This window comes from Polypterus senegalus, chromosome 16 (assembly GCF_016835505.1).
Source record: "Polypterus senegalus isolate Bchr_013 chromosome 16, ASM1683550v1, whole genome shotgun sequence".
Lineage (NCBI taxonomy): Eukaryota > Metazoa > Chordata > Cladistia > Polypteriformes > Polypteridae > Polypterus > Polypterus senegalus.
Window position 1 is genome coordinate 91,857,735 of NC_053169.1, and position 24,537 is coordinate 91,882,271.

The following is a 24,537-nucleotide window of genomic DNA, read 5'->3' on the forward strand; positions in this document are numbered from 1 at the left end:
CAGTTTACTTTGTTATCGAATATCAAACAATGTCATACAGTCTACACAAACAGCATTGGTAATCTTTAATAAATGAAAGGCTCACCTAGCATATCTTGCTTTCTATTTAATAAATCAAACAGCAGCCCATGTTGTGATTAACTTAGAAGATCATTAAAGGCTGTTCAGGGGCCTGTTGCAAGCATCTGCGGAATGAAATTCGTGTTGTGGCATGTAATAGGATTAGGGGGTACCTGGTGAGGTGCAGTTGGTGCTCCGCTCTGCCCAGCAGCTCTGTCAATCTCAGGGATTCATTTTTGGCTTGGGCTGCATCCTGCTGGGCAGAATCCAGGCGCTTCTTGATTTTGCTGATCTCCAGACTCAGCTTTTCAATTTCCTGCAGAAACAACAAAAATCAATGCTTTTAATGAAACAAAGACTCCACCTAAAAGAATAAGTAAATAAAGTAAAAAAAAAAAAGTCTAAGATATAAATTTTCCAAGTTTAAGACTGACAATACTTTTTACATAAAATTAACTATATGTACTTTATGAATTTAAATAACAGAACTTACAAATAAATATAAATAGCTTGCAGCTGCTATGATCATTACATAAACTACTGCAAAATATATTTAATTGTAATCACATTCTAACTCTAGGGATATGTTTTAGTATAGACACCAACAGCAATTATAATGATTTCCAAAACCTTAAAAATTGATCAGTGTAAATCATTATTATACTTTTGTTATCGGTATTATCAAATTAGTCATGAAATCGAAAAAAAGAGAACAAAAAATTCTTATCAAAGTAGCCAGGAAAAAACTAAATAATTTATAACTTAAATCATAGTATATTATAGGGGATTAATTCTGTACAGATTTTATTTGGAATGCATACGGTACAAAATAAAATTTGCTTGGTAGTATAGATATGCTACAAAAAGATATCATATCAGATTATCTGTATATCTATCTTTAAAAGTAATTTTACAACCATTACAAATAATTGACTGTAGGATAAGGATTTTTTTTTACAAAGATCAAAAGAAATAAAGGAAAACACTATAGTTTTGTTTATACATTTATTAAAATGGAAAAAGGCAACATGTTAAGTTTCAACAAGATACAAAAAACACACTTTATGAATAGAAATATGAATGCAAGATGAACATATGGCAGTAAGGGAAACAATTATACAAATATATAAAAAAAATATATAAAAGTGAAACTGAGTGAAGAAACTAAATCATGACCAAAAGAGTACTACAGATGGGCACATCTACCAGTAGCCTATTGTATTCATCGTCTAAGTGGATTTTTAATTTAATTATGTGTTTACATGTACTAGAAAAACAAACTGCACACTCACTTTTTTATAAAGCATAGCTGAAAAAGTACAAAACAGGGACAAAATTATTAAAGCCAAAACTAATTCTCAAATGCGATTTGTTTTATATATCTGCAAATATTGCAAATGTTCTGTCAATAAGCACAGAGGGGTGGGGGAAACCATAAATGACACTAATCACTTATTTAAATATACATTCACATATTTTTATTAAATGGATCTTTAATATCTTTCTCACTCGTGCTTAAACTAATAAAATGTTAAAATGTAATTCTGATATTCTTTCTATTTCATTTTTTGGAGGCGGTAAATATGTTTAAAACATAATTACAATGAAAAAAGTGAATGAATTTGTCAAAAGCCCCAAAAATACACACACTTAAAATAGTCTCATACTTTACGTGCCAACATTATTTTTAGATATTTTCCAAATTCCAAATTTATGTAAGGTGGCAGGTGAGTTAATAGAGGTCAATGAACATTATTTGCTGCATTTAATTTAATAGAACAGAAACTTGACTTACTTATTACATAATCTGACTAGCAGAAGAAATGAAAAACCATGAACAACACATTTCTCGCCTCAATTGCGTGTGATTTTCATTGCTACCAGAGAACATTATGTAAATCTGTAATCCACTTCAAAGACAAAAATTGTCAGACTGTACAGATTTCTCTAATGTCTGTCATATGTCTTCTGCAAAATTTGCTTTCTTTGATTTGTTTTTTTAAACACACCAATGTCTTTTATTGATCATAACTTACTAATATATAACACAGAGGTAAAACAGCACTGACTGTATACAACTGCCTTGAACATTTAGTTGAGCTTCAGTAGCTTGTAATCTCTTGAAACTTTGCAAGCAAGCATTCAGACTGCACAAATTCCTAACAACATTATGCTACTTTGTACAGTTCAACACATCTCTCATTTCATGAAAATCAGATAACCTCTAATCAGACCTGAACATATGGAAAGTCAAGACCAGCTATAGAAATCCACCCACACAGTTTTGGGGAAAAAAATCTGTTTCAAGAAGACTAATTAGGAAGATTTTGCATGTTAGCACAATATAGAATTGTGATGGATCGCTTTATATATTAGTCAACTTTTGTTATTCAGTTTTGGCTTCGTTAACAAAAGCCAAGAAAAAAAAATTAAACTGGTATGTTTACTATCCACTCACTAATAAATATTCAAGAGCCTGTAAGATTTTAAACAAAGAAGTTAACAAAAGACATTTAAGACAAGAACACTGATTAATTTAATATTATTATTCTAATATTATTTTAATAATTTTTTTTTTTTTCCATTTTCAAGTTGCTCATGTCTTTTAATGATATTGAATGAGAAAGAGAGGCTCTGTAGTCAGAGTAAAATACTTCCATTAAACCCAAAGATCATTTATTTTTTTTTCCTTTAAATAAAAGTTGATTTGTAGATAATAAATACAAGGTAAGGGAATTAAGGAAATTAGAAACATGCAATGCAAGGACATTATTTATATCTTCCTTTATATCATTTGTTTGTCATAAGATGGAATTTAAATATAAATTAAGTTTTTAACCATGACTCCGAAAATAATTACAGTAGGCATTTATTTACCAAGTATGTGTTTGTCACCCACATAGAATAACCAAGTTCACTTGCTGCAACTGTGTGCAGTGCAGAACCAGTCTGCATAACATCTTGGTTGGCAGAGGCATCAAGCCAAAAATTTTACTTCAAACAGCATGGCCTCTGCTAAGCTTCAAACAGGGGTACTGGCTGAAAAATACAAAACTAAATTCATTGAGAGACTGCAAGTCACACTCTATGTTAAATACACCAAGTGTTCATGTAGCTTTGTACAGAACTTTTTTTATTACATTAAACAAATTCATTTCAAACCCTTTAATAATGAATACTGTGATGTGTCTGCTTGGAAAATTTGCAATAGAAGTTTATGTAGGTTACTAAAGGAATGTCTAAAAACATAAAATTGCCTCAAAAATACTCACTATTCCTTTAAAATAATAAAGGTACTATGGTTTAGTAGCATGACAGAGCAATAGTTACCACCACTGCCTCCCCACTCTAGAATACAAGGTTCAGATTGTGAGTATGGATACTGTCTGTGCGAGGTCTGCATAATATAATATACACATCCCATAGTCATATAATGCCTATGATCTACTTCAGTCAAGTAGCTGTTGAAAAGCATGGCTCAGAAAATCAACCCAATGATCATAAACTGTCAGTGTTCATTTAATTGTGTCTATGCAGCAACAAATGTGGATGTTGTGGTTATTTACTACATATTACTAGTGAAAGGAAAGCAGAATTCACTATGAGCCAACTAAAACTAGAATTAAGATTTTCAGCCAAATAAATTGCATTCAACCTCAACAGGAAAAAAGGGCTGGTATCACATACAGTAACAAAAAAAAATTCCTTTGAATGAGAAAAACATGGTCTTGGGCTTAGCTGATATATAAAAATAAAAGATTATAAAAATACAATTCCCTCCCAAACAGGTTTTGCAACAGTGATGTCCCCAGCTATACACTTATAGATAGAACAGATTCTATAGGATGGAAGACTACGGAATCAGTGGGAATATCTTGTGATTATGCTTCTGATGTTTTCACTCTTTACTCATTTTAGAGGTCAGAGCTTCTGGCAAATATGATACAAAAAGCTACAGAAACTGGAATGATACATTGCAACTATAGTGGCATAAACAAAGAGTAAAGTATCTCACATAGCAGATCATTAACTTTATTAAGAATAGTGCTGTAAACAAATTAATAAATACAAATATATATACTTTTTTTGTCAGCCAGTCATTTAATCTGTGTAAATCTTCTGTAGTTTATTATCTGTGCCTACTTTTGTTAATGAGTGATAAAAATTTGTGAAATTCAGTTAAAATCAAATGTCAAATTAAACAACTGGACAATGGGATAGACAATAGATAAAAATAGACCTCATTGAAAGACCTATTCTTAACCCAGTTATTTCAATATACACTCTTTGCAGATTAAACATTTTGTTAAAGTGTTATACTAAACTATCCAAAAGAGTAAAACTATTTGATTTATATATTTCAGAAGAAAGGTAAAATGCCCTCAAGAGTACCTGATCTCGAAGTTCAAGATCCCTTGTGTTTTGGCTTCTACATTCACGTAGGTTTTTCTCTGCTTCATCTCTTTGCATTTGAAGTTGGTTCACTTGATGCCTCAACTCGCTGCATACCTGTGTTTAAAAAAAAAAACAAACTATCAGTTTATATATTTCTATAAAAAATCTTTTTCTGAGCATCTGTTTAAAAGAAACACTTTCATAGTGTACCTACAGTATTAATCATAATTTATAAAAAAATAAAGCTTTTTTGTTTTCACTAATCAATGGGTATTAAAACAAATTAAGAATCATTTTACAGTTACTCAGTACATTGTGTAATAAGCCACTGCAGGTAAGTACATACCATTATTTACAAAGAGACAGCTATTCATTTTAAGTATAATTTTAAAAAAAAAAAAAAAAAAGTAAATTCATGAATTCTCTATTTTACACTGTTAGCATAATAACTCCACACACAAAATCTATTCTATATAGATGTGATATAATATAATATAATATAAACAAAAAGGATTTGACAAAATACAACTGCAGCAGCAAGGTAAAGTAAAAATAAAAATCAGATAACTTTATGCAAGAAAAATTAGCTTGTATATATATATATATATTTTTTTTTTAATGTATTTTTTTATTTTTTTATTCCTCTTAATGGCCTAATAGTCATTATCTAAATTAGGAATTACTCCAAATAATCCGTTCCCAAATGTTGACATTACTCGTACTACATGATCTCATTATTTATTCTACAAGTCTTGAATATCACAGTTAAGGAATATGCAAATAGACTTTGGCTAGTATCCCAACAGTACAATAGCATAATAACTGTGGTTACAATGTTGTCCACGGCTATTTTAAAATAGAAAATATTTTAACTTAGGAAAAAATATCTTGTCAATAAAAAATCTGTTAAAAAAAAAAAAAGCATATAGTTATAAATAAATAAAAGCAACAAATAAAAGATGATGTTCATTCATTAAATTTCATCAACCCTGTTTTTCAAATATTGAGTCACAATAAATCTATCCAGGTCACAGGCTCACACAAGTTGCAAACTGTAGATGAGATAAGTCAGTCCATTATGGACACAATCTCATACGATGTGGATTAAGTGAGTGTCACCAACTAACCTGTTTACATGGACCTTGCATGAAACTTGTGATGTCAGGAAGAAGAGTAATAAAAACAAACAAAAAAAAAACAAAAAAAAAAATACAAGGACATTGACAACAAGAAAAACATTCCTCTCAAGAATTAAAGCACTGTAATAATGCAGCAAAATGTATTTTTACAGTAGAAGAAAACTGAAGAGTCAAGAATGTTTTTGAATGATGGAAAAAAGTTGAAATAAACACAATGTACATCCTTGTCAAAGGTAAAAAGCCATTTCAGCCATATTTAAAAACATTATCATGAACGACTTATGGGATTCAGAAACAAAATGATCAAGTTAAGTATATGAAGCAGAAATTTCAACAAAATTTAAAAGCATCTTAATGAGAAATTGGAACCAATTGAGCTTGATAGACTAAATGGTCACCTCTTGTTTGTAGACTAAATGTTCACCCCTTGTTTGTATAATATGTTATGTTAACACTTCAGCTATTACAAATCAAAAATAGTAATGAATGGTAAATGTTCAATGTTTAATTAAACAACACTATTTTAAATTTAGAGCTCATTAATGACTGATTAATTAAAAGTTTTAAAATGTTAGGTGTCAGTTCTCAACAGCCTTAAATCTGGCTTAAGACAGTCCAATTGTAACTAATACAATTATTTGTGTTTTTGTCCATCAAAAAATATAGTAAATATTTACCAGTATATGACTTAATGATGAATGTCTGTTAAATAACAACAAATTACTCAATAGTTTTTATCATTTTTTCCAGAGATACGAGATAAGTATTATAGCTCAAGTATATAGTTTTAGGCATGTTTTTAATAAAACAGAATTAGTTAAGAGTCCAAGTTACAGCTTATACTGAATTAAATTCCAAAATTTTTAACCTGTAAAAGCTGTGATATTTGGCAAACTCTGTTTTACATTTTATGACACATTTTATTACATAATTAAATTGTAAGGCTGGCGGTTTCTCTTTCTAGGCATTTTCTCTTGTTGATGGTGTCTCCAGCTGCTTAGCAACAGCTGCAGCTACGCTCCAATACATCAGAGTTCTCTCTGAATACACATAAGTAGTTTAAAAAAATAAGAAGTATTTCAGTGTTCAGTTGTTCATTTTTTTTTAACAATTCCTTTGTACATTTCCTTTGTTTTTGGATTAGCATGTCTGATGCCTGGCCTGCTTTTTAAATTCTAAGATTTGTTTTGCCTTTGGCAGTTATTTCCAATCACTAGTGCATTGACTCATGCTCATCTTGACTCTGTTGACTGTTTCCCTGGAGCACGTGTGACATGTCTATAATCTTCACTAAAACTTTGCCGTATGCAACTTTAACTTTTATATGTCTGAAAAAGCCCTTCCTGCATTTAAGCATTATAAAGACATTCAGAGGCAGACTTGTCTTCTCTTAGAAAGATGGTGATCGCAGACTGTCTACCATCATATGTGCCCTTTCTATTCACCATCTTTTTTCATGTGTACACTAGTCTCAGTGTTTCCATTCATTTTTATTGAATCACATAGCCCAAATACTGCGGTGGGTTGGCACCCTGCCCGGGGTTTGGTTCCTGCCTTGTGCCCTGTGTTCTCTGGGTTTGGCTCCAGCAGACCCCCGTGACCCTGTGTTCGGATTCAGCGGGTTGGAAAATGGATGGATGGATTTACATAGCCCAAATAATAGCATGGACAAAAATGATATTCTAATAGTTGGCAATTCCATGCCCCAAATATTGCAGCACTTATATTATCATCCATCCATCCATCCATCCATTTCCTAACCCGCTGAATCCGAATAGGGTCACGGGGGTCTGCTGGAGCCAATCCCAGCCAACACAGGGCACAAGGCAGGAACCAATCCTGGGCAGGGTGCCAACCCACCGCAGGACACACACAAACACACCCACACACCAAGCACACACTAGGGCCAATTTAGAATCGCCAATCCACCTAACCTGCATGTCTTTGGATTGTGGGAGTATGCAAAATTATTTAGTGGAAGACTTTATATAAAAAAAAAAAAAAAAGGATTAAGCACAACAGTATACATACATAATAAAACATTCCAACAAAGAGTATTCTCTCAATAACAAAAAAAAAAAAATCTGTATTTTGGTACAACATTTTAAAAACTGGACTCAGATGAAGCAAATCCTTATTTTAGTTTTAAAAAAATTTTGTTTCAGAATGGATTTAAATCTTTCTTAGACTAAAATGGGTTTTTGATGCCATCATGTGTAAATATTTGGAACAACACACTCAATGTTTTAACAACTAATTTATTAACTAAATTATGCACTGAAAACAAATTTGTTCTGTAATTGAAACTGTTTTCTATAGCAGTTCACCTTTATTGCATCATCCTGTTGAGAAATGCAGTGTTTTTGGGCATCCTCTAGTTGACTGGCCAAGGAGTCCTTTTCTCGTGTCAACCTTTCAATCTGACTTTCAAGACTGGCCACCTTTTCAGACAAGTGCATTGCCTAAAAAAGAAGTAAAACATTCAAAGTTACAAAATATTATGAATATTGCAGCTTTTACTCTTTTTTACGCCAAGTAATTTACTGAAAGATTTTAAAAGAAAAAGAAAAAAACAACAAGACAGAACTCAAAACTTTTATCAAATTGCAAATTAACAGAGAAATATATATGTCAGCTGTCTGTCTTATCTTTGAGATGCATACTCCTGCCAAACAGCTTTATAGTGAAAGGCAAGAGTCACCCATTGAAAATCAAAATTGATTTTGAAAAGATTTAACTGCCAATATCTGAAAGTAACCAATTCTTCTCCAATCATCAATCAGAAGTTTAATCTATAAAGATTTTTATATTATTCTTAGTTTCACACCAACCATAATGATATACCTCTACACCCAGGCATTCTCTACCTTTTACTCAGTATACCCAAATCACAACAGTCTTTTAATCCCCACCATGCAAATGTATGTCTTTAAAAGTACTTCAATTCTTCATTTGTCTTTCTGTTACATGGTTAAACTCAGCAGATCATAGTCTTTGGAGTCCTTTTTAAATGTGGTTCACATTCAGCCACAATGGCCACAACATATTTACGTACACTACAGGGTACCTCAGGCAGCTTAGACAAACAGTTCCCTTCAGCAAAGAAACCCTTGATAGCACAGGTAGAACAAGCACACCCTATGTGGCCAGGATGGAAAACTCTACACAGGCCAGTGCAGATGTAATGTAACAATGCTAAGCTTTAATAAAATTGTCACTCATGGGGTATCTAAATTTAAATAAACTAAGTTCTCCAATCTCTGGTGCATCAAGAATCATTGTAGATATTATGCAAAAATTAATATAAATAGTTAATAGCCGAGTAGCACTCATACAGAAAATTTACCTAATTGATACTTGATTAAAAATCCCTTTTAATAAATATGTTACTTCATCTGCTCATATAGAAATGACTTTCAGCATGCAAAAATGCAGCTAAGATGCAAAGTTTATTATATCAGGTTGGGTTAATGTTTAGAGAAATTATACAAACAGATACCAAGTCGGAATAGAAGAGTTTTTTTTCCACTTTAGTACAGAAAAAAACCTGTGGCTATTGTTACTTACTCTAATCAGGTTGTTTTGCATACGTAAGGCTTTTTTGTGATGAAATGACAGGTGAAGTTTTCCTTCTGATGGGTCTTCTATAAAGGGCAGGTCCACGTAAGTAATGGAGCATAGTAGAGCAATGCACTAGCACTCCTTTCCCAGCTACACCTGCCTGAAGGTTCTCTACAGTCAAATCATTTTCTTTCTATGCCTTCCTGTGTATTATAGGAGCTGTTCTATCCCTCAGTTTTCTTGTTCTTCCAGATCTCATCTTGACGGCCATGGTTCACATTTCTCAGAAATTGTTGACCAGACTTAATGAACTAAATGCTACCAACCTAACAACTTCTGAGCCCTTAAAACTTAAAGAATGTCCATATTTCTGCAAATGCCACATTTAATCTTATATATTTGCATTGAACTATATTTTAAAAAGCAAAGTACACAATGACTCTTTCACTGGAATACTCAAAAATCTATTCTTTGGTGGTTACAAGGGTTTGAGATCTTTAAGGATCATCAATAAGACTTTTTTTTAATCCAATTTTATTTGTCTAATATAAACACATTGATTTTAAATAAGCAAATTATAAAACAGTATCCTCCCACATTGGATGCCTTAGATTTTGTAAAGTGGTGATGGGAAATGGAAGCAGGATATAAAATTCTGAAACACTGTGTGGAAAATTGCTCTCCAACAACACTCTTCACCATTTGCAATTTCCTCACATGGTATAATAATTTTTACAATTATAAACTGTATGAATTCCATCAACTCCGATTATGTCAAACATATCCAGGATTAGATGCAGGCCGTGACAGATGCAATGTCTCTTGACCCTAAGATTGCTCTATGTTCAGACCCTACTGGATTTCTGTTTTCACTTTACAGTTAAATTCTCCTGCCATTTTGGTAAATCACCACCAGTTTTACTGAAGGGAACCTCTTAACTCAACTTCCTGTGTAAGATGAAAGTCACTGTTAACATTGTTCGCTAGATGGCGTATTTTGTCAAATTAAAGAATTCAATATTGTTTCCATTTAACAATGGCATATGGTGTTACAATCTAGTTGGCTATAGTTTTTTTTCGCAAATTAGGCAATCTCTCTGCTAAGAAAAACCATAACCTGAAACCAGAAATAGTTTATTTAATACCTCATAACCAGTTATTGAGGACATTTATCACCTGGGTAAACAATGAGGTCAAATCCAATCATTTAAAACTCTTATGTAACAAGAGATTTAACATGCACAAAAGTTACAAAAACTAAGAAAGTCAAAAGTAAGAATTTCTTTGGCTATTTAAATCCATTCCAAGAAAATAACAAAAAGAGCATACTGTTCTCCCAACATCAAGTTGTTGTTATATTAAAACACAATGCAATATTTCTTTGGTGTTTGACACTTTTGGCAACAAGTGACTTGTAAAAGAGTACTTTGACACACATTTTACATTAAGAGAGACACTAATGACAAGCACCAGCAGCAATGGCCAGAGAACACCAATGCCCAATCTGTGGAATGTTTGTGTACAAAACACAAACCAAAATAAAGGCAGAGACTAATTGCCAAAAAATGACAGAAAAACAAACACGCAAACAATTATGGAAGGCCTCTACTTTAGAGAGACAATAATCAATGTAAGATAATTTACTATATAGTAATAACTACTTTACAAAATAAATAAAAAACATAAAAAAACATTAAAATATATGTAGATCTTACTAATAAATAGGGTGAAGGCCAAAGTTAAATGCCCATTTGATAAGCCAGAAAACAGAAAAGTCAGAAAGATTTCATATAAACAGTCACAAGACTGTCCAAAGACTTGAGTGATGTATCTACAAATTTTTATTAGATTCCAGAATACAAGTACTGTATAATAAAGAAACAATGAAAAGCATAAAATGTTTTGTATGAAATTATTATTTGCATATGTTCTGCAAATTATATTGATTATTAAACAATATAAACTGGCCGGACAATACATACACAATAACACGTGTCAAATTACCTCTACTTGTCAAAATATCTTGGAACAAAATAGCTTTACATGAACCATATATCTCTATATATAATCTTCACTTGGATCTTGATCTTTGTTTGTCCATGAATGAATTAGAAGAAGAAGCACTAGATGGCAGTAGAGAGACAGCTAAAACATAGGCATTGCATTAAGAATCTCCTCCAGGCTTATACTACTGAAGACTGTAGTACTCCAGTCACACCTCAAAACACAGACATTCAAACTAAACAAATTGTTGTGCTTTAAATTAACTAAAGAGATCTTCATTTACATCTTGATCTTTGTTTGTCCGCGAATTCCACGCATGCGTAGACCACCTTCCAGTTTAGTACGTTGTTGTTACTCACGGATGACAATAATGTGCCGGAATAACGAAAGGGGTGGTGGACAGTGTTACGCTGGTTAGCTCCTGAGGCCTGGTTAGAGAATAAGATTGCCGAAGATAAAAGGTACGTGCCTACGTAACATATGAATGAAAGAAAGACAGTGGGTAAAATGAATGACAACGTAACGCACGTTCCGGAAATTATTATTGTTACGTTGTAGCCGGCGAGTGCTGCGCGTCTCACAGTTGTACTGTGGCTTGCTCATATGTCAGTGAAGTGATCCCTATTTATGCTTTAAAGAGCCTGGATACCTATGTGTCCCCTTTTATAACCATTGCTCCGTGTATATTGCCTTACTCTTTGGATTGCCACAAAGCAACCTGCGAGATTGGAGAAAAGTTGAGAAGAGATCGTGAGAGGAAACGACAGTGTTGTGAAAACGAGACAGACTGTAAACGGACAGAAGCAGAAATGCTCCTACACCACCACATAATTACTATTCAGACAGTGATTCCAAGTAGGCCGTTCCAATCGAATCAATATCCAAGGGTTTTCTTTTGTAATTTTGTTTCCCTTATAAAAAATTATAATGCTGTGCGACGAAGGGCCCAGTTCACGACTGGCAGCCGCATTTAAACAGGGAGCCCTTCACAGACAACTTTAACACACGCAACGTAGTTGGGCGCACATGGCTAGTGCAATATAAATTTCATATTCCTGCAGTCTGAGCAGAATCAAAAAGGATTTTTGGCTAAGAAACACCCATTGAATCAGTGACTGTATTTGAACTTGAGTATTTAATACTTTGCAACTTTTGTAATAAACTGTTAATTAATAAACCATAGTAACTGACAAATTACTGGCTATTTGTAAATTCAGAGTACTAAAGTAAACTATAGACTAATACAAGATCAGAGGCTGGTTTAAATAGAAATTCTGTCAACTGTGTTGATCTATGCATCACCAAAAGAACACTGATTTAGTGAAATGCAATAAAAGAGCACAGGAATATTAAGAGCTACAAATGCACCAGACCAGATTTTAGACATATTAAATTACTGTAATTATACTTTTACAACTTTTCCTATTCCTATATCCATTATTACTTTATTATAGCTCGGAAATAGAACCTGCCACTGCATAGCAAAAAAATATCTGTTTGGATATCTGAATTTCAGTTTCCCACATTTCACTACTGTTCTTTGAATGAACTTACAAAAGTTGTTGCCCGGTGACTAAAGAAAGCAGATGTCTAATGGTTACACTCCTGGCAGATAATCATAAACCACTCCAGATTTTATTTTTTTCTTAAATCCTTGTTACTGCTAACATGTTGCCAATGCATCAGACTTTGCCAGAACAACTCCTTGTGAATGGACATGAGTCACTGCTTAAAAAGCTAAAGAACCACAAATTCAACATTTGGTTAAGTTTCCTAAGAAATAAAGTAAATTTTACAATTATATGTTCTATGTTATCTACGGAAATAGTGGACAGCAAACACATTTATGTCCCAACATTATTGAATTCTCTTTGTAATCAAAAACAAATCTGACTTTCCCCATTTTCTTCCCCAAGAGGGAAGAAAAACTGCAGTTAGTACGGTTGTATATGAACTCCAGGAGAGATGAATAAGGCTTTGGGTACAACTATATGATTGGTATCGTCTTCATTTCTTTGAAAGACACAAGCAGGAAAATGTTTGTGAGCTTTTAATTGAATGGTAACTGCTCTCAATAAGGTACTGAGCAGGTAAATCAAAAAGCATATTTGTCTGTTTAGAGGTTGTCAGCGTGGATATGGTGATCTTAGAGATGTTCATCTTCTCTATGATGTTGCTTTTTGGATTAAGCAAATTCTTTTTTTTTTGTTTACTTACCATGGTGTTTTGTATGTTATTAACACAATATGCAATGCACCTTCACATACCTTTACTGTAAATGTCATGCAATTAAAATTTTTCTAACTAAATCTCTAACAGCAGTTTCCATCAGCCAAATTTAACCCTTATATCTCTTCAAAAATCTTCCCACATCAAAAATTCTATAATTAAAGCTTAGGAAAAGGATCTCTTACTTAATTGCATCAATAAAAACCCTGCAAACTTGTTGTGACACTATGCCAGTGTTAAATGGCTAAGTCCTGTGCCTTCATTGCATCTACAATATACAGTTTACACTTATATAAATACCGGTGAAGAACAAAGCTAACCGCGTATAAGATGCACTTTTATGAACTAAAAACATTTTTGGGGGAAGCTCTGTGGTTAACACTGTTGTCATACAGCTACAGGTTCAAATGGCAGCTTGGGAATTTTTGCATAGTCTGCCTTAATACTTTATCCAATAACTACAATCCGCTTCTTCCCACATCTCACATCAAAAAGCAATTGATAAGGTTCCACAATAGAGACTGGGCATCAAACTAAAAAAACTGGGAACTCGTGTGTTAATGTGTAGATGGGTTAACAGTTGGCTAAAACACAGGAAGCAAAATGTTATGTTGTAAGTAACCTTAAAATTAGGTGGTTTTAAAAATGGTGTTTCTCAAGTGCCACTGCTTTTTCAAATACATCTACAAATAATTCGGACAGGAATATAAATGACAAGATAGTTACATTTACAGAAGACACTAAACTAGGTGGAACAGCAGCTAACCTACAATCAGATCAATTATTAGAGAGTCTTGGCTTGTGAAAAGAGAGAGAGAAATCACAGTGTGGCACTATACAGGCATATTACTATTGGTATAAAGGATGCCCAGTAGTGTTTTCTGACACATTTCAGTTTAAATATAATAAAATGAAGGGGTCACATGATTTAAGATTTTAAAATTATGAAAGTAATTAGCACAGTTGATGCAGGCTGTGACTTTTTAAATTGGTTCAGCAGGAAGGAAAATTTTACAGGAACGTTGCAAAGTTTTTCTTCACACAGACAACCACAGTGTAGACACATGGAATAAATCACCAGAAAGTGGAGAGTAGGACTTCTGGGACCTTTAAATCTCAAGTTGATGTTACTTTGCAAAAATTAGGTAGACAGGATTAGTGAGCTTTGTTAGGCTGAATGGCCTAATTTCATCAAATGTTTTAATGTTCTAATGTAAAAAAAAAATACATGAACTCTAAAAGTAGTCATCATGTAAGTGAATGCGGGTATGCGAGTGTATCCATAATTAGTTCCTTCCTTTCACATACAACTATTAGGATACATTCAAATTCGTACTCCTATTAACTCTAATACAATCGTGTATTGTAATTAAAAAGATTCAAACAAAAACGAATAACATCATTTTAATTCTAGAGAAATACATTTGGTATTTATTTCTGACTGCATTTAAGGAATGAAAATAGGACCTAACCAAAAACCTATACATGCAAGTACCATAAATCAAGATACCAAAACATAAAGGAGACATTTAATTTTAGTTCACTGTTAACAGGATACACAAAGTCTGGATGGAGAATGGCCATTTGCTATAGCATGTTCAGTTACAAAACTGGGGACTCATACAAAATAAAGAGGGCTAATTAAGCTATTCCAATTCCAGTCAAGCAATCTTTTTCTTTTCTTCCTATTCAGACACATGATTATACAAAGTAAAGTGTTAGTGTTGTAACTATCCATGCATCCATCCATGCATCCATTAGCAGAGTTTTGGGGAAGCTGAAGTCTATCCCAGCAAGCACTGGGAGCTAGGCAGGAACAATTCCTGGACAGGACACCAGTCCACCACAGAGAGAATACAAACACACATACACAAAAACAAACACTAGGGCCAATTCAGCATTGCCATTCCACATAACCTGTATGTCTTTGGACTGTGGGAGGAAACCTGTGAACCCCTGCAGACACAGTAAGAATGTGCAAACTACACACAAGGAAAACCCAGGACACACATCACTCCGTTCTTACTGTGAGGTAGCAGCACTAACACTGTGCCATTGTGCCACCCACCCAGTATTGTAACCAATCAGACAGAAGGGGGCGAGGGGTGGTGTGGTTGGAAATAAATACATTAATTAAAAAAAACAAAAACTTACTGTTGCTTTTAATGTTTGTTTATCTTTTTGCATTTCTTCTTTAACCTCATCTCGTGCTCTGGCAATCTTCTCTTGTTCAACAGCGAGTTCCTTATCGAGACGTTCCCTTTGCCTTGCTATTTCATTTCTTAGCTGTTCACACTGAAACATTGCCTAAATAAATACATAAAGTGATGATTGATAATAACATAAGTTTATTAATAATATTTTAGAAATTTAAACAGAGTTTGGAATTCAAGGAGAGAAGAGAAGAACTTCACTAAATTACACTGAATAACGATTTAGTTTCATTCATTCTTTATGGTTTTATCTTTTGGTATTAAAAGTGAAACCATCAGGCACTCATGTGGAGTAAGAATTCAGGTAATCTAATGTGCCAGCAGGTAGTATATTATTAGTAGCAAATTACACATATTCAGAAGAAAGTAACACCTTGCTAAAGCAAAGAAGGAAGTAAAAGGAGAAGTGATCAACGTAATGTCACAAGAGGAGGTGAAATCACTACCACGTACTAATCTTGTTAATTGATTTTTACGATACCATATGTGTTAAAACCTATGGCTTTTAAGAAAGGTAGGAACATTTTTGTCTTCCAAAGAATGTGATCTAATAGTAGTCCATCACCACCTTAAGCTCGTGCCACATTAGACAACTTTTCCAATGATTTTCAGACTTGGCCTTCACTTAAATAACCTTAGCCAATGGAAGAAGTCGGCAGTGTGCTCCCATAAAGCTGATAGCCTAATGCGACATTCCTAGCAATTGAGAGCAAAAAGTCTGAAATTGGCTACGATAATATAAAACCAGTTTGATGTTCTCTTTATTCAGAAGGGAGCGCTGTCTGTGCTGGGGAGCTCATAACCAATAAATGCTCATCTAAATGCAGTAAATGCTCTAGAAGTACAATGAATAGAATGTAGAGACAAGGAATAAGTGCATGCGTTGAACCTCATAAACAGAAGAGAGGCTCACCTTTCTGATGTATTGTGTTTTACATACTAAAACACAACAGATAAAAGAAAAAGGGCTGAAATCGAGGCTCAGCTCACCGCAGCGGTTAACCCTTTGTGCACAGTGCCAGCACAGTGCACTGCCTCTGTCAGGCAGCATGGGGGCTTTGGATCTCACAAACAGAAGAGATGCTCATCTGCCTGATGTCTCCAGATAACCTTTCACACAGAGCTGGTATAGGAAGCAGGCTATTGGCTGTCAGAAAAATGGGTAAGCAAGCCTGTGCTGCAGGTCGTAACCTGGTCAGTAAGGTAGGCATTCTCAATGATTTTCAGTCGTGACATTGGCTTAAGCTAAACTGCCAGCAGTAGACTCAGAAAATGAGTGATCTGTTATGTGCATGTGTAAACAAGCAAAGCCAATATAAGCAATTTGTGTAGTTATTGCACACTACCCCAAGCAGCCCTGTCAAATTTGGGTTTAGAGAAAAATGTGCTTTAATGATAAGGTAATATCAAAGAAGCTGCAAACTAAAACTATACAGCTATCCATCAGTCCATTTTCTAAACCAACTTTTTCCTCACCAGGACCGTGGGGAAGCTGGAGCCAATACCAGCAAGTATAGAGCACAAAGCAGGAACAGAACACCAGTAAACACACAGACTCACACAACAGGGCCAATTTAACATCACAAATCCACCTAACCTGCCTTTTATACTTAGGACTGTGGCAGAAAACCCATGCAGACATGAGGAGAACATGCAAACTCCACAAAGGAAGGACTCAGGATGTGAAACCAACTTATGGCTGCAAAGCAGCAATGCTGCCACTGTTAACTGCATGCTGCTCATTAAATAGCTATCAAACTATCTAAATTATAAATCTGTTTTTCCATTAGAAGGTTATAAGGAACTAGAACCAAACCAACCAGCAACAGGAACAATGTATTACATTGTTTTAAGGGGTGCTGTAAATATAAAATTATGGGAAAAGTTTCTGATAACCACTGTACTGTAAAAAAATGTATGCACAACTAAGAGCTAATTATAGGTAGGCATTAAAATACATTTCTCTTAAACAAATTTCACCAAATATCACCTATTTTTTTTATTACAAATTCATAATTTCACAAAGGGCGCGAGGGACACTTCAAATAAAAAAAAAAAAAATAACTAATGCACGTCTGACCGCTAAACGTTTTCATGTTACATTTTTTCTGTAATAAATAGGGACAGATTACATATTCATTTCCAAAAATTAGATACTACAAATTACTGTAAATCATGTTTTCAGAATTACCTTGAGTATACCGTAAACTATACTGTGATTGAATACCAAATTGCCCCCTTTTTGTTCGTTTTCATGCCTAATGAAATAATTATCAAAATATACAATTTTGAAATAGATTTAGCAAATTGCATTAACAGTTTGCAATATATAAAATATGCTGTGTATTGCAGATGCCTACCAGCAATACTGAAATTCAGTTTTAAAAATTCTGAAAATTGCAGACTAAAAGGAGACAAACAAAAATACTAGAATTTAAGTTTTCTCATTATTTATATTTTATAAGCAAATATATTCAGAGAATAAACATCTTAAGAGCACTTGTACCCTGAATGTATGGGTATTGTTGAAAAATACATTTTCTTTACCTGAGGCTTGTACTTTAAATAAAGTTGAAAAAGGAAATGATGCATGAATTTTTGAAAAATGACATTGCTGTTGCAAAGTAAGGAAACAAATTTATAAGCTATTTTTGACTGTAATTTGTAAACTAGTATATTACAATACTAAAGGGAAACCCTTTTAGAAGGAGCACAGATGGTGAGAGCACTGCTGATGTTGTATCCTGTAGATGATGAAATTAGGCAAACTTTGATAAATAAGGGCAAGAGTTAATAGAATTATCCTAGGCAGAATATTTATCCTAATCAGAAGGCACTTAAAATTGTGAAAACTGTCATTTCATAAATATACACCTGTAGCAAGGAATGTAAACTATCTTACATAACAAAGCAGCTAACTACAAATAAATAATAATTTAAGACGAAGAATTACTGTGTATTTTATATTAATCTATTTACAGAATAAGCCTAATTTAATTTTTGGTCTATGACAATCAAGAATCTATCACAGCAATTTGTGGTGCACAATTCCACCAATTCTGGATGGAAGCCTCTGTCCTCTAAAGCACTTGGCAACAACATGAACAAGCAGTGGTCATTATGTATCTTCATACTACAAAAAAATCAATAAATAAATAAAGAATGCATTGAAAAGGACCAGTAATATACCTATAGAAACCAACACAAAAATATTCAGAATGACACGTATTTTTCATGCTGTATGTTTACGAAGCTCTTGAACAAAACAAATGCTCACTGTCAAATATCCTTGGCACAGGATTCACCCACTGATGATTCTAATGAGAGCGTGCTTTTTAAAGTAAGTCTCTTTCAATGTTACTACAGCCAGGATCTTTAACTCAGTCCTTCAATGTGCACAGCATCTTGGACTGAAAATGGCATTTTTAAAGAAAATTAGTACATTACATTAGAAATTTCACAAAATTTACAAAAGTATCTCCATCCACACTAGGATGACTGAAAGCACATATGTACAGGGTGGGTCATAAGTTTTTATATATATGGTTTTTAACATTTTATTTTTTATATTTCAGATACTCTAAACAATGCGTTTGAATACAAAGCAACAAATTGAAATCATGCTGATGGCCAGGTCAGGCAAGATTTTTCTCTTTGGGGGCATTTGAAGGCCATGGTGTATCAGGAAAAGATATGAAACATAAATCATCTTAGGGAACGTATCACTAACGCCATTACAAGCATAACTCCAGCTGTGCTAATACGTGTTCATCAGCAGCGGACGACACATATTGAAATGTGTTTTCAAAACAATTACAGTCATGTGGAGCATATTATACATACATATATATATATATATATATACATACATATACACATATATACACATATATATATACATATACACACATATATATTATATATATATATATATATATATAAATAAATAAATGTTTTTTCATTAAACAATATTTATTTTTCCTATGTATGTAAACTTAAGGCCCACCCTGTATAGAACACAGTATGTGCGCATCAAGAGGAGATTCCTTGAAGGGAAGGTAACGCAACTGGCTTTGGGATTTGTTGCAAAACCATAATGAATGGTGAATTAGTTGTCTTTTTCACATGTATGAATCATTCAGTCTACAATTTACATGCATACAGGCAACACAACACGCACCATGGAAAACAACCCCTCTATATCCAATACAGCAAACCTCTAAAATTCACGGGGGTTACATTCCTAGAGCACCCGCAAATTGTGAAAAACCACAAATTTTGGATGTGGTTAAAAAATGCCTATTTTTATAGTTTAAACCCTAAATATGCCCCCAAAACACTTTAATTTCAAACTCAGCTTAATACATTACCTAAAAAAAAGAATGTAAAGGTAAACCTATCTACTGTACAGTACTGTACTGCTATGTCTCCCGCAGTGCTAGAATGTAAAATACCGATGTTACCGCTATATGTACTGTAATTCATGCAAGCGCGTTTTCATTGTCAGAAGCCTTAGAAGGTGCTGGGCGTTTCGGCGGCATCTTGGGGCTTTAACCCTTAAACCGAGACATACTCGGGAGTTAATGCATCCCTGGACGCCAAATACTTTTTTGCTGCACTTTAAGCAAACATCACAATTCACAAAGAGAAATTTTAATGGAACACATTTTTTTCATGCAAAGAGCATCACAATTACTGCAACACTAATCATTTTACACACTGCTAATGATTGTACAAACTATTTTAAAAACTACATATTGAACAATATGTACAAAGTGCAACTAACGCCATGGATGAAACTCAGTAAATCACTGAGCCAACTGTGCTTGAATTGGTTGCATGCAAGCAAACAGAGGTAAGCGCTGATGACTGCAAGCTAGTCTAGTGCAGCGGCTCAATCCCAGGGGCAGTGCTGCAGGGTGTCACGCTTGGGTCACAGAACTGCACAGAAACACAGGGGATTGTAGAGGCAGGAACTTTATTCAAACACTTTAAACAAACGTGTCTCTTTCAGAAGTAAAACAAACTCAGTATACAGTTAGTTCTCGATTAAAAAACAGACAAACATCATAGGGGAGGACAACGGGAGCGGGACCCCCAACAGGAGCAGAGGATGTCTGGGGGAGGAGAGAGAAACAAAGCAATCAGCCAAAAAGAAAAGGTGCTGTTCACGTTTTAAAATATGTGTATCGTCGCTCACCCAGCCTTGGCCCGACCTGCACGCACTCACAAATAGACACAAAAACAAAGCAAACGGGTAATCAAACAGCAAATAAAGAATGTAATGAAAACAAATGAAATAAATGAAAAAACGATACCACCCCTGTTCCCCTTATGGCGATTACACATTAAATACAACAAAGCACAAACAAAACACACACAATAAATCATGAAAAATGGTAACGGATGAAATGTAATGATGAAAATAGATAGTCCAGAGATCCGCATGTTGAATGGGAATGTAAAGCTAGTTGCTGAAATGGTGAAGATGGGTGGACGGGTTCAGGAGCGCTCCTTTCTTTGCAGGATGGCCATGAATGCACTTACAGTCCTCATGTACACAGACAGACGGCAGACAATTCAGATGCACGAAACGATCCAGGACAAAATGAACAAGTACAGATAACCCAACAGAAGGCAAACAGACAGGAACTTGTAACACAAATTACAAAAACTTTTTTTTTTTGCTTTTGGTCACCGGCCCCCTTTTTAAAAGCCGCGCTGACATCCTTTGACCCCAACAACCCCAGTACCCTCAGCAGAAGACCAATCAGAGCCATTGCAGGGACGGGACTGCTGGGAGTTGCAGTTTCAGATTGTATTGGCTACTTTCACGATCCCAAGCCGCGTTTTCCTCTACAGTTGCTTCCTGTTCTCTCTACAGTTCAGTATTGCCACAATAAAAGACATAAAAACTGCTGAGGATATTTGCAGTTTCTGCTAACAATTATTACATAGGTTCTAAGGAAAAATCTGCGAATGACTGAGGCCACAAACTTTGAACCGCGACTTCGCGAGGGTCTACTGTATACTGAAAAAGGGTTTTCCTCTGTGACGAGTTACAAATCAGGGACTAAAATGTTCTAATGACCTGAATCTAATCAGGTAAGGGCTATGTAAAAAGCAAAACCAAATAAAAGCCCAATTAGAAATCTACATTTTCACATACAATATTTACATTGCAACACTGAGCAGGCATACTGTGCTAAAGAGAATTTTCAAAAGTCTCAGTTCTCGGGAATTAACGTTATGGTAGTGCAGATGAAAGGCAATATTGGGGACTAGTGTCTGCATTTTTAAACAAAAACATAGTAGTGTGGAATATAAAAAAAAAAAAAAGTCCTACTTTTAATAAGCTATCAGAACTTTGTTCAAGACCGCTGAACAACATATAACATATTGGTAAATCTGAACAGAGCATTCATGTTTGCATTATTGCATAGTACTTTATTACTATTTTCATAAAAATATCTCAACATGCAGTAGAATATTATTTCAATGGTATATGATAAAATAAATAAATATGAACCCCAGATAAGAAATCTTAGAAAACAAGGACTTCAACTACAGTAGGTGGAGTAAATACTTGGACATTTAGGATCTTTGCACTAGAGAGATTTGTACTTTACATAACACTTTAAAAGTCACTGATTTCTTTCCGTGCAGAGATGCATCACATATGAGTGATAAATTATTAAAACAAAGTGAATCCTCTTTGCCTAATATTTAATGTACAGTTAATTTATAAAATGCAATCACATGTCTGTTACCTTTGTTTTTTCTAGGTTGGCTTCCTCTGCCATCTCCACTGCTTGTTTAACCTGTTGGAAAGCATTTAATTCTCGCTGCTGAACTTCATTAAGATCACTCCTCAGTGAAGACAGTACAGACATTAATTCATCTCGTTCCCTGTATTTAAAATAAACGAGACAACATTAAAAACCCCCAAAAAATCCATATTTAATAAGATGGACAATGCAAATGCAGTAGAAGACACCTGTTTGTAAAAGTAATGTTGACTAATAATGAATAAATGAGGTAGAAGACTGGTGATTTTTAAGCATAAATGTGAAGCAACTCTGCTATATAATACTTCCATTTAGACTCGGACTCCACTCCTCTTTTAAAGTATTGCAGAAACAATGATCAGTGCTCGACTCTCCAGAAAGGTGCTATATAAATAAAGATTAAGCTTTTATATTCATAATACTGTTACGGTTTTTCCAGCTGACATACTTTTATATTCATAATACTGTTACTGTTTTTCCAGCTGACATACTGACTTTTTTATACCTTTATATCAATGAGGATTGAAGCAACTAATCAATTTCAACCTTCCAAATATGATTAACCAAGGCCTAAAGAAAATTCCAATTAATAACTGCATAATACTTGATCTCAATAAATCGAGGCAGACACTTTCAAGAGATTAATTTGAGCATACCCAATAGCCTTTTATCTTTTTCTTATTTTCAATTTACTTAGTACATCATTGCATTTACTTGAACAATCTCAGTATTTTCCCCACACTATGAATATGGTGGCTTTTGGATTCCTGCACACTATAACTGGATTATATGACTTTGAAAATGGACTGATGACGGTGTAGAAAAAAAGGGCTTATACAGGTAAAAAATATTTATAACTACAACAAACAAAATATTTAAACTTAAGTGTTTATGCATTATATTGAACAATGAAGCAATGAAAAAAACACACTGTTAAAAGTAATACTTTCTGTAAAAACACGTACCATGATATAGAATAATAATTTAATAATTTAACAACTTAAGCTATAGATGTGTGCCTTTGGCACCACCTAGTGGATGACACCCTAAATGAATGCAAAACTAAATTACAGCGATGAGAAAGTATACTATCATTCCATTGAAGCAGTAAAAAGATTATTTAAAAAAATAACAAAAAAAACACGTATTTGCCATAAAATGAAAATGTATCTATTTTAAGTTATCAAAAAATATTAAGTTAATTGAAATTTAGTCTGCAAACTTGATAGAATAGCTGGTTATATATGATGTTGACATAGCACTTGGGAGTATATTTCCGTATTCATTTTATACTGACATGTTTAAATTACTCTATGAATTCCATGTTAATAAATATTTTTGTTTATTAAAAACAAACAAACATCCATCATCTAACAATGAGAGGATTCGCTAGTACAGCAAGTGATCAAGCTAGTAACTAAATATTGCATCCAGGGCACACAAGTAAATGCCATGCAAGTAAAAACCTAACTAGGTGTAAATAGAAAAATAAATTGGCCTCACCATGAAAAACTTAGAATTTCTGCTGCCAAGTTTTCACTAGTTGTATTAAGTGTTATGTAAAATGACTAAAGGGGACTCAATACCCGAAACATTGTACTTAAAGTAAACAGAAATTAAGTAAGACATCTCCTCTATGGAATAGAATATGAGGCTGCAAATAGTGAAGAAATGTGTAAATGTATTTGTCAGCATTGACTGAGTGTTGACATTGAATTCATCTTAAATCACCTCATTTTCAGGTTTTCAAAACCAGCTTTCTCTTACTTGAAAATACCACAAAATAAATGTGTTTTCTTACTTTCAAGAACCAGAAAAGATAGTGCTGTGAAAAAGTATTTCACACATCCTAACTTCCTTTATTTCTGCTTATTCATAACACTACTTTACAATCTGCAAACACATTTAGTATAACACAAAAGACAGCATTAGTACATGCAATACACAGCTTTTAAATGTTCATTTGATTTATTAAAAGAAACAAAATCACCAACGCCTATATCCATGAGAAAATGTAACTGATCCCTAAACTTAATACTTGGTTGTTTGCCTTTTAGCAGCAACAGTTACAATCTACTACTTCTGATAACAGGAGATCAGCAATTGGCTTCACTCTGGAGTAGTTTTGGCTCACTCTTTTTTACAGAA

The 24,537-nt window shown here is 33.8% G+C and overlaps 1 protein-coding gene across 4 annotated transcripts in view; it reads right to left on the reverse strand.

Moving 5' to 3' along the window:
• Positions 1-24,537, reverse strand: part of sdccag8 (SHH signaling and ciliogenesis regulator sdccag8) — a 186,361-nt gene that overhangs the window by 125,759 nt on the left and 36,065 nt on the right. For all 4 annotated transcript variants that reach the window (XM_039738727.1, XM_039738726.1, XM_039738725.1 and 1 more), the window contains 5 exons: positions 22,372-22,510; positions 15,543-15,695; positions 7,922-8,056; positions 4,453-4,569; positions 234-376 (listed from right to left, as the gene is read on the reverse strand). In XM_039738727.1, the coding sequence (XP_039594661.1) occupies positions 234-376; positions 4,453-4,569; positions 7,922-8,056; positions 15,543-15,695; positions 22,372-22,510 (687 nt within the window). The remainder of the gene's footprint in view (positions 1-233; positions 377-4,452; positions 4,570-7,921; positions 8,057-15,542; positions 15,696-22,371; positions 22,511-24,537) is intronic.